This window comes from Coregonus clupeaformis, chromosome 18 (assembly GCF_020615455.1).
Source record: "Coregonus clupeaformis isolate EN_2021a chromosome 18, ASM2061545v1, whole genome shotgun sequence".
NCBI classification, from domain to species: Eukaryota; Metazoa; Chordata; class Actinopteri; order Salmoniformes; family Salmonidae; genus Coregonus; species Coregonus clupeaformis.
Window position 1 is genome coordinate 34,839,656 of NC_059209.1, and position 16,906 is coordinate 34,856,561.

At 44.6% G+C, this 16,906-nt stretch overlaps 1 protein-coding gene across 3 annotated transcripts; it reads right to left on the reverse strand.

Annotated features, from left to right (window-relative positions):
* Positions 1-1,666: 1,666 nt before the first annotated feature.
* On the reverse strand, positions 1,667-14,319 carry LOC123481215 (GTPase activating protein 1-like). 3 transcript variants are annotated; one of them, XM_045226853.1, is made up of 3 exons: positions 14,244-14,319; positions 2,262-2,462; positions 1,667-1,972 (listed from the first exon to the last, which is right to left on the reverse strand). In XM_045226853.1, exons 2-3 carry the CDS (start codon positions 2,418-2,420, stop codon positions 1,712-1,714), a joined length of 420 nt encoding a protein of 139 aa, XP_045082788.1. In that variant the 5' UTR covers positions 2,421-2,462; positions 14,244-14,319; the 3' UTR covers positions 1,667-1,711. The 3 variants fall into 3 exon arrangements, with proteins under 3 accessions (XP_045082788.1, XP_045082789.1, XP_045082790.1); XM_045226854.1 differs by having other exon boundaries at positions 13,942-14,287; XM_045226855.1 differs by lacking the exon at positions 14,244-14,319 and adding an exon at positions 2,699-2,760.
* Between the last annotated feature and the right edge of the window lie 2,587 nt (positions 14,320-16,906).

Here is a 16,906-nt window from a genome sequence, read left to right on the forward strand (position 1 = left end):
GGGCTCTAGAGTGTAGGAGTAGTACAGGGTCTACTTTAGAGACTCTAGGGTGTAGGAGTAGTACAGGGTCTACTGTAGAGGCTCTAGGGTGTAGGAGTAGTACAGGGTCTACTGAAGAGGCTCTAGGGTGTAGGAGTAGTACAGGGTCTACTGTAGGGGCTCTAGGGTGTAGGAGTAGTACAGGGTCTATTGTAGGGGCTCTAGGGTGTAGGAGTAGTACAGGGTCTACTTTAGAGGCTCTAGGGTGTAGGAGTAGTACAGGTTCTACTGTAGAGGCTCTAGGGTGTAGGAGTAGTACAGGGTCTACTGTAGAGGCTCTAGGGTGTAGGAGTAGTACAGGGTCTAATGTAGAGGCTCTAGGGTGTAGGAGTAGTACAGGGTCTACTGTAGAGGCTCTAGGGTGTAGGAGTAGTACAGGGTCTACTGTAGAGGCTCTAGGGTGTAGGAATAGTACAGGATCTACTGTAGGGGCTCTAGGGTGTAGGAGTAGTACAGGGTCTACTGTAGAGGCACTAGGGTGTAGGAGTAGTACAGGGTCTACTGTAGGGGCTCTAGGGTGTAGGAGTAGTACAGGGTCTAGTATAGAGGCTCTAGGGTGTAGGAGTAGTACAGGGTCTACTGTAGGGGCTCTAGGGTGTAGGAGTAGTACAGGGTCTACTGTAGAGGCATTGGGGGTGTAGGAGCAGTACAGGGTCTATTTTAGGGGCTCTAGGGTGTAGGAGTAGTACAGGGTCTACTGTAGAGGCATTGGGGGTGTAGGAGTAGTACAGGGTCTACTGTAGAGGCATTGGGGGTGTAGGAGTAGTACAGGGTCTACTGTAGGGGCTCTAGGGTGTAGGAGTAGTACAGGGTCTAGTATAGAGGCTCTAGGGTGTAGGAGTAGTACAGGGTCTACTGTAGGGGCTCTAGGGTGTAGGAGTAGTACAGGGTCTACTTTAGAGGCTCTAGGGTGTAGGAGTAGTACAGGGTCTACTGTAGGGGCTCTAGGGTGTAGGAGTAGTACAGGGTCTACTGTAGAGGCTCTAGGGTGTAGGAGTAGTACAGGGTCTACTGTAGAGGCTCTAGGGTGTAGGAGTAGTACAGGGTCTACTGTAGAGGCTCTAGGGTGTAGGAGTAGTACAGGGTCTACTTTAGAGGCTCTAGGGTGTAGGAGTAGTACAGGGTCTACTGTAGGGGCTCTAGGGTGTAGGGAGTAGTACAGGGTCTACTGTAGAGGCTCTAGGGTGTAGGAGTAGTACAGGGTCTACTGTAGAGGCTCTAGGGTGTAGGAGTAGTACAGGGTCTACTGTAGAGGCTCTAGGGTGTAGGAGTAGTACAGGGTCTACTGTAGAGGCTCTAGGGTGTAGGAGTAGTACAGGGTCTACTGTAGGGGCTCTAGGGTGTAGGAGTAGTACAGGGTCTACTGTAGAGGCTCTAGGGTGTAGGAGTAGTACAGGGTCTACTGTAGGGGCTCTAGGGTGTAGGAGTAGTACAGGGTCTACTGTAGAGGCTCTAGGGTGTAGGAGTAGTACAGGGTCTACTGTAGGTGCTCTAGGGTGTAGGAGTAGTACAGGGTCTACTGTAGGGGCTCTAGGGTGTAGGAGTAGTACAGGGTCTACTTTAGAGGTTCTAGGGTGTAGGAGTAGTACAGGGTCTACTTTAGAGGCTCTAGGGTGTAGGAGTAGTACAGGGTCTACTTTAGAGGCTCTAGGGTGTAGGAGTAGTACAGGGTCTACTGTAGAGGCTCTAGGGTGTAGGAGTAGGACAGGATCCCTCCCCTCTTGATGGAGCAGCTATGCTGCCAAGTTCCGTTCTTGATGGAGCGCTCACAGGTCCCCAGCAGGTCGTCGAAGATCACGTCTGAGTCGTACACCTCCAGCCTCAGGGGGTCGTTCTCACGGGCGCTGAAGAAGTTGAAGTCCTCCTTCCACCAGGGGTCAGTGTTGTCGTTCTTTACCTCTGTCTTCCCACCGTAGCCGGAGCCCATAAACACCTGAATTATAATATTGATGATGATAATGATGATAATGATAATGTTAATCATCATCATAAACATCACCGTCATGATAAATATATATATATATATATATATATATATATATATAGTCTGCTAAATGGCATATTATTATTATTATTATTATATATATATATATTCATATTGTAAAGGGGAGAGGAGGATCTCATCCACCACCAATGTGTATCACCCAGACATTTGGCACCTGACAGATCACCACACATCATCTATCATGGTGGACAGGTGACTCAGGTGAGGAGAGATTTACCTTGACGTAGGCATCAGGAGTCTGGAACAAGCCGCTGTTCAGGTCGCTGGCACGGAGGTTGAACACCTTGAGGACCTTACGTTCCTCTGCTGCATAGATCTGGACCACAGTCAGAACACACACCACCAGCAGGCAGCACAGAAGAGAGGAGGAGGACATGGCTCTCAGTTAGATAGGGCTTGATCCGTGGAGGGAAGACAACTAGGAGAGAGAGAGAGAGAGAGAGAGAGAGAGAGAGGGGATGTGGAGAGATAGAGATAAAGGAGATAATATAAATATGTCAGTTGTTTCCCTAAGAGCAGGTCACAGAGCAGGAAGAATGAAAACACTAACACAGAGGAGAGAAAGACAAACAAATGAAAAAGACAAGTCCATTTTCAAATATAAAACATTATAAAGTGAACCCTTGTTACATGACTCCTGGAAGGTCATAATACCTGTGTTCTGTAGAGTCTGGAGACGAGCGTCTATCTGTCTGTCTGTCTGTCTCAGAGGAACCAACCACTGACGGTTTTTCATATGCCCTCTCACTTTTTATAAAGACCCCCCCCCCCCACACAAAAAGGCATCGCCTCCATTCCTCCCCACACAGAAATGCAATGGCACTCCACAGGTGGCTTGTTCTCAGTGATGCCTCAACCAATGAGATAACAGTCTGCGTTGCCAAACAACAGCAACACCTACAGGTATTATTTTCCTCTGATTCTGATGAAATGAAGGCCAGGCTTTTGAATTAACATTTTGAGGGCTAGTTTCACAGCCAAATGAGTGAGGAAAACGTTGCTAGCTGTCAAATCATTGCTTCCTTGTTTTCTCAATTCATCTCAAAGCTCATTGGAGGAAGAGGATCATGGGAGGGACCTTGGATCCTCTCCTCTCCTCCAATACGCTTTGAGTAGAACTGAGGAAACAAGGACGGAGGAAGCAAGGATTTGACAGCTAGTAACGTTTTCAGACACAGCCCAATAAATAAATGAATGCTGATTGGTTAAAAGCGCATTCCAGCCGGTGTCTATTCCAGAAGTTACCACCGGCTAAATCTAGGACGTTAAAATGTCTATTTACTCTGTTCCATCTGACTGCGCAATCCACTGTCTCATCAGCCCAGCCAGGCAATTTATAAACTTGATCTCCACTATAAAAGCATCTAGACATTATCTCACATTTCTTTTAGACTAACATTTAGTTTTCAACATCAGAGATTTGTATAAACCTTGCTGCCTCTCCAACATTTGCAACATTGTTTCAATATTCAAATTCGATCTCCAGCTGTACCATAGTAATGAACGTGTCGGGAGTCTGGACATGAATCAGCTGACATCATTATTAAGCTTAGACCATATTGTCGTTAGATAATTAAGTGATAATGCCCTCAAAGCCGGTGTTTGGAGACAAAGTCTCGGGCCAAACAACACCCGTGCCAATATATCCTCCAAACACCGGCTTCTCTGGCATTATCACTTAATTATCAAACGACAATATGTTCTAAGCTTAATCATGTTTATGAACCGATCATTAGTCCCAAAGTCATGTACAGTATAGAGATACTTTATCTGTATGTCTATATACCATATGGCTCTGTAGTCATTGTTAGTTAGGGAGGAGTTGTGCGGAACTCTGACCAGCTTGCCTGTGATGTTATGTGGAGAAAAATAATGTAGCCCTGGGATACACATATCTGATGTACACGACACTGATATTACTGAGTTGATCATTGATTGGTTGAGGTAAGACTGGCCAGTTAAGCAGCTGTTGGAAGACAGCCCTTTCTTTTCGTTTCTGGTTTCTTTATCTTGTGTCGTGGGGTAAGATGATTTTGTCTTCTGGTCAGCCATTTCTTACTTGATTGCCTGATGTTGACTGTTTATGAGTGTATTTTCTGTTTATGTAGGTTTAAACATCAGATTGGCTTTTAGCTTGTTTTGTTTTCTCTTGGCAGGAATCCCAAATGGCATCCTATTCTCTTTATAGTACATTACTTTTGACCAGGGCCCATAGTAGTGCACTAAATAGGGAATAGGGTGCTATTTGGGATACAGCCTGTGTTCGTATTGGTGCTGCATACCACTGGGAATGGACCACATGTGGTTTAATGTCAAATACTTGTTCATTGACTTACTGACTTTACTCTCTTGTAATTGTAGGCTACTTGCTGATAGATTAGTTTAAATAGACTATTATTGTAACAGTAGGCCTTCCTACGCAATTAACCTAATATGGGGTACTGACCACAATCCATTGATTTAATAACAAGAAGTGTTGATGATTTGGCCTTGGGGAGATCACGCCGCATGGAAGAAAACATAGCCACAATAAGGGGTAGGCTACTGTAAGTGCTGCAGATAAATTCAAATACATTTGTCAAATTATATAGGCCTCATTACTCCTGTCTCTAGAGAAATAAATGAAATCGTTGAAAATTCTACACCAGAGAGCGTAATTTAGCCACAGGGGGAAAATGGTTATTGTGTTTCGTCACATCACAAGCACATACAGGCCTACAGTCGGGAATCCCGCAATTGGGCAGCACACGGGGCAAATATCAAACAGACGATTGTTGAGTTGTGGCTGTCAATGTGGCTGTCAATGTGGCTGTCAATGTGGCTGTCAATGTAGCTGTCAATGTGGCTGTCAATGTGGCTGTCAATGTAGCTGTCAATGTGGCTGTCAATGTAGCTGTCAATGTGGCTGTCAATGTGGCTGTCAATGTGGCTGTCAATGTAGCTGTCAATGTAGCTGTCAATGTGGCTGTCAATGTAGCTGTCAATGTGGCTGTCAATATAGCTGTCAATGTGGCTGTCAATGTAGCTGTCAATGTAGCTGTCAATGTAGCTGTCAATGTGGCTGTCAATGTGGCTGTCAATGTGGCTGTCAATGAACAGCAGGCAGCAGCTAAAAGGACTTTCACAATATTAAAAAATACAGTTGTGGGAAAGAAAACTGTCTGGATGAGTGAGTTTAACTGGAAAGTTGATGGCCTATAATTTCCTCCTCACACAATCTGTGTATCCATACTTTTCATTCGCCTGTGCTATTGGTTGCATTTAAGACAGGGTCGTTCGTTTTATTGATCTCAGTATGTCAACGTAAGAGTAGCCATTTTGGTAATTTGTGTTGTATTAAAAAATATTATTGTAATGTCTCCAGTCATATAAAATGACGTAGCATTTCATGAAATCATATTAGAAAAAGCAATTTTTACTTGGACCCGCAAATACGATGATATGCACGCAATGCTTTATTAAATGTGATTTGTTTTTAACCCTCCAGTCAGCCCCTGGTCTTCAGGGCTTAGGACCGAATGTTATGAAACTCTGGTGATGCCCTTGACCAGCAGGACCTCAAACTTTACACTATTCTGACCTTTGACCTCTGACCCCACTCTCATTCCAAACACCCTCTAAACATAAGAGACGCACATATTAAGTACCCACCCCTATCACAGTGTCTGACTATCAGAATTAAGTGCATTAATTAATGAACTAACCCCTATAACTGAGCATATGCCAAATGCTCCTTGTGATCGTGTCCAAACTGAATATTGGCACTCATCTGATATGACGATCCTCACTTAGGTATGGCTTTAATAAAGAAACCTGCATCTCAGCACTATGGTCTCAGACTGGATATTTATTTTATCACGTAGTGTTTAGTTTTTGTCTTAATATTTGTCAGTGATGATGAATTAGAATTTTAATGGATTTCCCTTATTGAACTTTGAAGGCCGATTTCCCAGACCCAGATTAAGCCTAGTCCCGAACAAAAAGCACACTTAATGGAGAATCCCTGTTGAAAGTGTTTTTCTTTTTAGTCCAGGACCAAGTTTAACTTGTGTCCAGGAAACTAGCCCTCAAAGTATTTATTCAAAAGCCTGGCCTTCATTTCATCAGCATTTGAGGTTAATAATATTTGTAGGTGTTGCTGTTGTTCGGCCACCCAGACTGTTTTCTCATTGGTTGAAGCATCACTGAGAACAGAGCACCTGTCTCCATTGCCTCTTTACCTGTGTCCCAAATGGCACCCTGGACTAGGTAGTGCAATACTTTTCATCAGGGCATATAGGGCTCTGGTCAAAAGTAGTGCACTATGTAGGGTTATAGGGTGTAATTAGGGACACAGCCTCTGTGTTGTGGGAGTATGTTGAGAGTGTTTTGTGGATGCACAGGTGAGGTCTTTATAAACAGTGAGAGGGCATAGGAAAAACCAGCAGTGGTTGGTTCCCCTGAGACAGATAGACAGACAGACGCTCGTCTCCAGACTATACAGAACACAGGTATTATGACCTTTTACGTGTCATGTAACGAGAGTTTACTTTATAATGTATTATATTTTAAAATTGACATTATGTAAAGTACCCACTGGGCTAAAACTGGTTGAATCAAAGTTGTTTCCACATAATAAAAAAAAAAAAAAATCAATGTGAAGACTTTCCCCCTCTCTCTCTCCTAGTTGTCTTCCCTCCACGGATCAAGCCCTATCTGACTGAGAGCCATGTCCTCCTCCTCTCTTCTGTGCTGCCTGATGGTGGTGTGTGTTCTGACTGTGGTCCAGATCTATGCAGCAGAGCAACGTAAGGTTCTCAAGGTCTTCAACCTCCGTGCCAGCAACCTGGACAGCAGCCTGCTGGGGACCGCTGATGCCTACGTCGAGGTAAATATCTCCTCACCTAAGTCACCTATCAACCATCATAGCTTATGTGCAGTAAGCTAACTGGGTGCTACTTGTAGACGTGGGTGGTGGATGAATGGAGGCTAGAACACACCCCCTTCATATAAATCTAAACATATATTAGGATTATTAGACTAATTATCATCATTATTATCATAATTCATACAGTTAGTTAGAGGACTCATCTTTGTATCTGAGAACGGGCAGCACCATTAAGGCCATCTCCATTTTTCAGTAGTCCATTTTCACAAAGCTTATATTGGTGATTTACTGCCACCTGCAGGGCTGAAGTCCTCAACCAAATCTTGTGTCAGTCATTTACTGTGGCCACCAGATGGAGGTGATGAAGCTTAAAAACATTTGCAATGAATAGTTAACCCAGTTTGAAGAAAAAGACAATGCTCTCCTTGGTTGATTGCTCCCAACTCATAGGAATACCCACTGATTTCCAATAGATAGCATACACTGGTGTACCCTCATTGGTAAACGGGTTATATCCATGATGTTTCCTCTAACTAACTCTATGATCATAATCATTCTCATTATTATCCAGGTGTTCAGGGCATTCGGCTTTCTTGGGAGGACAGAGGTGAAGAAAGACAACACTGACCCCAGGTGGGAAGAGGAGTTCAGCTTCCTCAACGCCCGTGAGAACAACACCTTGAGGATGGAGGTGTACAACAGCAACGTGCTCTTGGACGACCTGCTGGGGACCTGCGAGCACTCCATCAAGATGGGAACCTTCCAGCATCAATGTTTCCTCAAGAAGGGTGGGACCCTGCACTACTCCTACACCCTAGATCCTCTACAGTAGACCCTGTACTACTCCTACACCCTAGAGCCCCTACAGTAGACCCTGTACTACTCCTACACCCTAGAGCCTCTACAGTAGACCCTGTACTACTCCTACACCCTAGAGCCCCTACAGTAGACCCTGTACTACTCCTACACCCTAGAGCCCCTACAGTAGACCCTGTACTACTCCTACACCCTAGAGCCTCTACAGTAGACCCTGTACTACTCCTACACACCCAATGCCTCTACAGTAGACCCTGTACTACTCCTACACCCTAGAGCCTCTACAGTAGACCCTGTACTACTCCTACACCCTAGAGCCTCTACAGTAGACCCTGTACTACTCCTACACCCTAGAGCCCCTACAGTAGACCCTGTACTACTCCTACACCCTAGAGCCTCTAAAGTAGACCCTGTACTACTCCTACACCCTAGAGCCCCAACAGTAGACCCTGTACTACTCCTACACCTTAGAGCCCCTACAGTAGACCCTGTACTACTCCTACACCCTAGAGCCTCTACAGTAGACCCTGTACTACTCCTACACCCTAGAGCCTCTACAGTAGACCCTGCACTACTCCTACACCCTAGAGCCCCTACAGTAGACCCTGTACTACTCCTACACCCTAGAGCCCCTACAGTAGACCCTGTACTACTCCTACACCCTAGAGCCTCTAAAGTAGACCCCGTACTACTCCTACACCCTAGAGCCTCTACAGTAGACCCTGTACTACTCCTACACCCCAATGCCTCTACAGTAGACCCTGTACTACTCCTACACCCTAGAGCCCCTACAGTAGACCCTGTACTACTCCTACACCCTAGAGCCCCTACAGTAGACCCTGTACTACTCCTACACCCTAGAGCCTCTACACTAGACCCTGTCCTACTCCTACACCCTAGAGCCTCTACAGTAGACCCTGTACTACTCCTACACCCTAGAGCCTCTACAGTAGACCCTGTACTACTCCTACACCCTAGAGCCCCTACAGTAGACCCTGTACTACTCCTACACCCCAATGCCTCTACAGTAGACCCTGTACTACTCCTACACCCTAGAGCCTCTACAGTAGACCCTGTACTACTCCTACACCCCTAGAGCCTCTACAGTAGACCCTGTACTACTCCTACACCCTAGAGCCTCTACAGTAGACCCTGTACTACTCCTACACCCTAGAGCCTCTACAGTAGACCCTGTACTACTCCTACACCCTAGAGCCCCTACAGTAGACCCTGTACTACTCCTACACCCTAGAGCCCCTACAGTAGACCCTGTACTACTCCTACACCCTAGAGCCTCTACAGTAGACCCTGTACTACTCCTACACCCTAGAGCCTCTATAGTGACCCTGTACTACTCCTACACCCTAGAGCCTCTGCAGTGGCTTCAAAACTGCGCCCCATGGACATCATCTAGGGTTTTGTACACATCATTGATTCCTACACCCTCAACTAGAGTAGATACCTACTCAACAACAACAACATCCGGCCCCCATCTAACCCCTCTCCTCTGACATGGCTTTCTCATTCTCCCCAGACAGAGCTGAAAAACCCTCCTCCCCCTCACCTCAACCTCAGGCTCATCATAACAGACTAGATTCTAGAACATTGAGCAGTACAAAACTCCACCTCACCCCTAAAGTTAGTTTATCGTACACAGTGTCTACACTGACGTCTATCTCTCAGTATGCCGCCTTGTGTATTTGATTGTTGACTCAGTTATATGACCCAGATCTGGTTGTCCCACTGTAGTTACAGGGTAGGTACTGTGTCTGTTTACCTTATGAACTGCAGTAGTGAATGAGTTAACCTCTGTCACTCACTGTGTCTGGCCTGCTGTCACTGTGTCTGGACTGCTCTGGTCCTCACTTTAGTATGACATCAATAAATACAAATCTTGTTTCCCTGCACAATGGTCTCAGTCTGGCTCTCTCTAGTTCTTCATTGAAATACTAAATGACCATACTCATGTTTTAGAAATTACAGCTAGCCTACAATTTGACAATGAGGCTTACAGCTTTTCAATCATACTCTATTACCATGTTTAGTGTGGAGGCCTGTCTTTGGCCACAAATTGTCAATAGATTTTCTGCCGGAATCACTGAATCACTGGACCTTAACACCGGATCATCGCAACTAGCTAGCTGCAACCGAATGGCTGTTGTCATTGTTGGCTAATCACCACTGTCCTGAAGCTAACCCCAGTTAGCCTTGAGCTAGCCTCGAACAAGGCCCATCTCCCGGCTATCTACTACTCTGTCAACCGGACGGGACCTCCTAGTGTTGACACGGAGCCCTGCCGATCCATCACGACTGGTCTGCCGACGTAATCGTCTGATGTGGTTTCAACAGGCTTCCCGTTACGATGACCTGCTCAGATGCATCTGCTAGCCCCGGCCCGCTAGCACACGCAATCAACAGCCGTGCCTCCATCTCGCCTGTAGCGTAGCAGCCACTGAACTGCTCCCGGACATACTTATTGCTGTTCACTGGACCTTATGATCACTCAGCTACACAGCTGATGCCTGCTGGACTGTTCCTTTATACAGTACCCCTTCCTGTTTATCTGTTTAGCCTCAGCTCAAGCTTTCGTCGCCATTACCAGCTGTTGTCTTAGCGCTCTCGAATAACACCTGTGACTGCTTTATACCTATCTCCCATGTCAATATGCCTTGCCTATTGCTCTTTTGGTTAGTTCTAACTGTACTTTTTCAATGTAGAGCCCCCAGTCCTGCTCAACCTGTCTCAGATAGATCCTTTGTCACACCCCCCACACACACAGAGACCAGCTCTATCGGTGCCTCCAGTGATGCTATCTCTTTCATCTTTACCCAACGCTTAGGTTTACCTCCACTGTACTCATATCCTTCCATATCCTTGTCTGTACATAATGCCCTGAATCTATTCTGCAACGCCTGGAAATCTGCCCCTTTTTTTCTCTGTACCCAACGCACTAGAAGACCAGTTCTTAAAGCCTTTAGCCGTATCCTTATTCTACTACTCCTCTGTTCCTCTGGTGATGTAGAGGTTAACCCAGGCCCTGTAGCCCCCAGTATCACTCCTGCTCCCTCATTTGTTGACTTCGGTAATCGCAAAAGCCTTGGTTTCTTGCATGTTAACATCAGAAGCCTCCTCCCTAAGTTTGAGTTATTCACTGCGTTAGCACACTCAGCCAACCCTGATGTTCTAGCAGTGTCTGAATCCTGGCTTAGGAAAGCCACCAAATATTCTGAAATGTCCATTCCCAACTACAACATTTTCCATTTCCAGATAGAACTGCCAAAGGGGGCAGAGTTGCAATCTACTGTAAAGATAGCCTGCAGAGCTCTATCATACTTCCAGGTCTGTGCCCAAACAGTTTGAGCTTCTACTTCTAAAAATCCACCTTTCCAGAAATAAGTCTCTCACTGTTGCCGCTTGCTACAGACCCCGCTCAGCCCCCAGCTGTGCCCTGGACACCATATGTGAATTGATTGCCTCCCATCTATCCTCAGAGTTCAAATTGCTTGGTGACCTAAACTGGGATATGCTTAACACCCCGGCTGTCCTACAATCTAAACTAGATGCCCTCAATGTCACACAAATTATCAAGGAACCTACCAGGTACAACCCTAAATCCGTTAACATGGGAACCCTAATTTACCCTCTAAATACACCTCCGCTGTCTTCAACCAGGATCTCAGCGATCACTGCCTCATTGCCGGCGTCCGTAATGGGTCCGCCGTCAAACGACCACCCCTCATCACTGTCAAACGCTCCCGAAAACACTTCAGCGAGCAGGCCTTTCTAATTGACCTGGCCCGGGTATCCTGGATGGATATTGACCTCATTCCGTCAGTAGAGGATGCCTGGTTGTTCTTTAAAAGTGCTTTCCTCTCCATCTTAAATAAGCATGCCCCATTCGAAAAAATCCGAACTAAGGACAGATATAACCTCTGGTTCACCCCAGACTTGACTGCCCTTGATCAGCACAAAAACATCCTGTGGGGTACGGCATTAGCATCGAATAGCCCCCGCGATATGCAACTTTTCATGGAAGTCAGGAACCAATATACACAATCAGTTAGGAAAGCAAGGGCTAACTTTTTCAAACTGAAATTTGCATCCTGTAGCACTAACTCCAAAACGTTTTGGGACACTGTAAAGTCCATGGAGAATAAGAGCACCTCCTCCCAGCTGCCCACTGCACTGAGGCTAGGAAACACTGTCACTACCGATAAATCTACGATAATCGAATATTTCAACAAGCATTTTGCTACGGCTGGCCATGCTTTCCACCTGGCTACACCTACCCCGGCCACCAGCTCTGCACCCTCCGCTGCAACTTGCCCATGGTTTCTCAAATGACTGCCTCGCCTGGTTCACCAACTACTTCTCAGAAAGAGTTCAATGTGTCAAATCGGAGGGCCTGTTGTCTGGACCTCTGGCAGTCTCTATGGGGGTGCCACAGGGTTCAATTCTCGGCCCGACTCTATTCTCTGTGTATATCAATGATGTCGCTCTTGCTGCTGGTGACTCTCAGATCCACCTCTACGCAGACGACACCATTTTGTATACATCTGGCCCTTCATTGGACACTGTGTTAACAAACCTCCAAACGAGCTTCAATGCCATACAACACTCCTTCCGTGGCCTCCAACTGCTCTTAAACACTATTAAAACTAAATGCATGCTCTTCAATCGAATGCCGCTTGCACCCGCCTGCCCGACTAGAATCACTACTCTCGGCGGCTCTGACTTAGAATATGTGGACAACTACAAATACCTAGGTGTCTGGTTAGACTGTAAACTCTCCTTCCAAACTCACATTAAGAATCTCCAATCCAAAGTTAAATCTAGAATCGGCTTCCTATTTCGCAACAAAGCCTCCTTCACTCATGCTGCTAAACATGCCCTCGTAAAACTGACTATCCTACCGATCCTTGACTTCGGCGATGTCATATACAAAATAGCTTCCAACACTCTACTCAGCAAATTGGATGTAGTCTATCACAGTGCCATCCATTTTGTCACCAAAGCCCCATATACTACCCACCATTGTGACCTGTACACTCTCGTTGGCTGGCCCTCACTACATATTCGTCGCCAAACCCACTGGCTCCAGGTCATCTATAAATCCCTTCTAGGCAAATCCCTGCCTTATCTTAGCTCATTGGTCACCATAGCAACACCCACCCGTAGTATGCGTTCCAGCAGGTATATCTCACTGGTCATCCCCAAAGCCAACACTTCCTTTGGTCGCCATTCCTTCCAGTTCTCTGCCGCAAATGATTGGAACGAACTGCAAAAATCTCTGAAGCTGGAGACACTTATCTCCCTCACTATCTTTAAGCATCAGTTGTCAGAGCAGCTTACCGATCACTGCACCTGTACACAGCCCATCTGTAATTAGCCCACCCAACTACCTCATCCCCATATATAGAGCTACCGTAATGGCCATTCAAATAAGCTTTGTCTAGGCTGCTAGTTGGAGCCAGTTTGCTCAGCTCATCGAGCTCATAGAGCATGGTTTGCAGTACTAGCCAGTGCGTCATAGTGATGGAGAGCGCAAGTATAGAGTACCACAGTATGAGTCTATTTTAAGTGTTTCCAAAATCCCCTATGGGAAAAATGAATGATGGAAAAACAATTGGATCCATTTCCCTGTTTGACCGTTAGGTGTCATGGGTATTATGACACCTCCACTGCGTGGCTCTATTGGCTGGAGCCAGAGTGGAAGATGCGAAGCGAGAGAGATAACTGGGCCCAAAATCTGTCTTCTCCAGCAGGTGCATTGTTTTGTTTTTATCGCTCACCAAGCAAGGAGTTTTTTGTATGGAGGTCAATAAGAGAGTGTCGAATTTTGTTAACAAATAGTTTAATGGCTTATTTGCTACGTGTGGCTTATTTGTTCGAATATAAGTTCCGTAATGCTTAGGTTGTTACCAGGGTACTGATATAAGTAGGACGGACACGTGACTTCCCGGCAACTTGGAGACAAAATACTTCAGAGCCCTGTAATATCCTGCTAGGATATATTATGTTCATTGTGATTACATCTAGCCTATCACATGCTGCATCATTGGCATAAAAGTATAAAAGTAACGTCGTGCGCTTGATGTAAACTTACATGACCTTTATGCCAATGATGTAGCATGTGATAGGCTAGACGTAATCACACTGAACATAATATAGAAGTACAGTCATAAGAATACGGTTGAATTCAATGCATACATACCTGTTATATTCGAAAGAAGGGAGATGTAATATCCTGCTAGGATATATTATGTTCAGTGTGATTACGTCTAGCCTATCACATGCTACATCATTGGCATAAAGGTCACGTAAGTTTACGTCAAGCGCACGTACGTTACTTTTGGATCGAGATGGCGAAAATAAACAAGTCAATTCAATATTGGTTGTCTATCCCTTTCCTTTAATTAGACACTACGAGTGACAGTTAAGTGGAAATTTAACATGGTATCAGGTAGAAAGAATCAAAATAATAAAATAGAGTCATCGGGCGTTCATCAAACTTACCTGACGCTTGGAGAATGTTCCAACAGCATGTCGAGCTAATGTTCTCTGGACTGCTACGTGCTAAGAATGAGAACGGAAGTGCAGCTATCTCCTGTTGTGGATCGGGAAAAAGGACGAGATGTATTTAATACGTGGACACTTACAAATGCAGAGGCAAAGGTATGAAAATGTATGAGGAATATGTCATGCCCAAGGCAAACCCGATTTTTGCTAGATACAAATTTCAAGAAAAGCTACAAGGTGTTAGCGAGTCCTTCAAGCATTTTGTTACCGAGTTAAAGTTGCTTGTTAAAGACTGTAACTATCCAAATAGTGATGAGATGGTTAGAGATCAAATTGTTTTTGCTATGAACTCACCTAAAGTGCGTGAAAAGCTATTGAGTCATGGCTCATCAGATTTGACTTTGGAAAAAGCCATAGACATTGTACTAGCACAGGAACAGTTGAGGACCAAAATATGTGGAAATTGTGGGAGAGAACACAGTGACAGTGAGGAAACTAAGCCTAGGAGATTAAGGGCAGACTGAAGATGGCGGTACAGAATGGCTTGTGAAAAGCAAATAAATTAATGTCCCAAAAACTGACTAAATAATAGTACTTATACGCTGATCTGCTCACCCGTGGGCAACAACATCCAAATTCAAAACAAAATCGCAGTCAAAACAAAAACATGGCGGAGAGTAAACAGGGAAAGAATGGAGAACCAAACTCTAAAAGAAAACTAAGAGACTCTTCGACTGACACGGATGACCTATTTTCACCATCCTGTAAGGTAAGCGTGGAAACCGAACTGCTAAAATCTACAAATGATCAATTAGGCTTGAGTTAGTCTGTAAAGATGGACAAGAGATGAAGGGAAGCCTTGAAATGGGTGGTGAGAAAGCTGCGACACCGGGAAAATAAACTAAAAAGCTGAAGGGTACAGTCAATGTTATCGAAGCTGACGTTAATGAATTTAAAAGAGAGAACGTTGTTAAGAGAATCCCTACTTGATATCCCTACTAGATCAACGCGGGAAAATCTGGTCCTTACCAGAATGAAAGAGGATGAAGGTGAAGATCCAGAGAGTATGGTGAAAGAATTCATGGTTAAAGCGCTACAGATCCCAGGCGACACTGTCGACCAAATTAAACTTGAATGCATACATCGTTGCCAAATTTGCATCATTTAAAGAAAAAAATAATAGTTATAAGCCTGGGCAAAAGATTAGCTGACATTAAAATAGGTATGAACGATCAGTTCCCAAAGGAAATCGCAGAACGATGCAAAGTACTCTATCCACTTTTCAAAGACAATGAACTAAAAGGGAGACGTGTAGCTCTCGTAGTCGACAAGCTATACATTGATACATTGATAACCAACTGTTTCCCGAGACACCAAGACCACTCCATGGCTATTCTAAATAAAATGGAACATCCAACACTATTAATGTTAGGGATTGTAATAAAAAATTAAAAATATAAAGATCTATGGGTGGAAGGGGGACAGAGGTGTTTGTTTGGGAGGGGTGAGGTGAGGTGAGTGAGTGTATGCATCCCACATCTGTTGACAAAGATGCAGAATTCCTACTACCAGCCGTTGTTATGGTAACAATCTTTCGTAGAAGTGCTTATATTATTACTCATATTATTCGTCAATTATGGGACTACATTAAGATATGCAAAATGTTTAAATATATACTGTATATGTATTCTTAAATAACTAGATGCAGTAGAACAAAGGCGAAGTCTTTCGAAAATGATGTTGGCTGCAGATCTGGTTCTGTACTGTAGTTGGCACCATATGGTATTTTTAAAGGATGGGCCCCTATCTCTTAAAGGCCCTAGGATCCATGTGCTCTTTTTAAAGGATGGGCCCCTATCTCTTAAAGGCCCTAGGATCCATGTGGTATTTTTAAAGGATGGGCCCCTATCTCTTAAAGGCCCTAGGATCCATGTGCTCTTTTTAAAGGATGGGCCCCTATCTCTTAAAGGCCCTAGGATCCATGTGCTCTTTTTAAAGGATGGGCCCCTATCTCTTAAAGGCCCTAGGATCCATGTGCTCTTTTTAAAGGATGGGCCCCTATCTCTTAAAGGCCCTAGGATCCATGTGTACAGGGATGGCCAGCCAGTCACTGGGATGACAACCCAACTTGGGATGGGGGGGCGGTTTTAGCGGTTGAAATATTGCAGGACAATTAGAGCTTTACTTAGTCGCAGATAAAGTATGCTTAACAGTGCAAATATCATGGTACAGCTATATGGACACTCAATTATAATGGTACTTCTTAATGGTAAGATTACAAACATATATTATGGTAAATATAATCAAAACTTGTATCTCATTATGGTAAATGGTGAAATAAGTAGAGCCAGTTATAATTGTAATGGCTTAGAAGACACTAAGAAAAAAAGATCAGTATTTACCTGCTAAAAGAGAAGGAATATAATATCTATTGTTTACAGGAAACTCATTTTACCCTTTTAGACTAAGTTGTATGGATGAAGGACTGGGTGGGCGAAACATATTTCTCCCATGGAAACTGTAGTATCTGAACATTTATAGCTTTGGCTGAGATTTTCATATTGTTGGTTAAATGGACTTTGATCTGCTTTGCTGAAACATCTGGAAAGTATTACTATAGGGGCCCCATAAGACAGTGGGGATTGGGATATGTGGAGGCC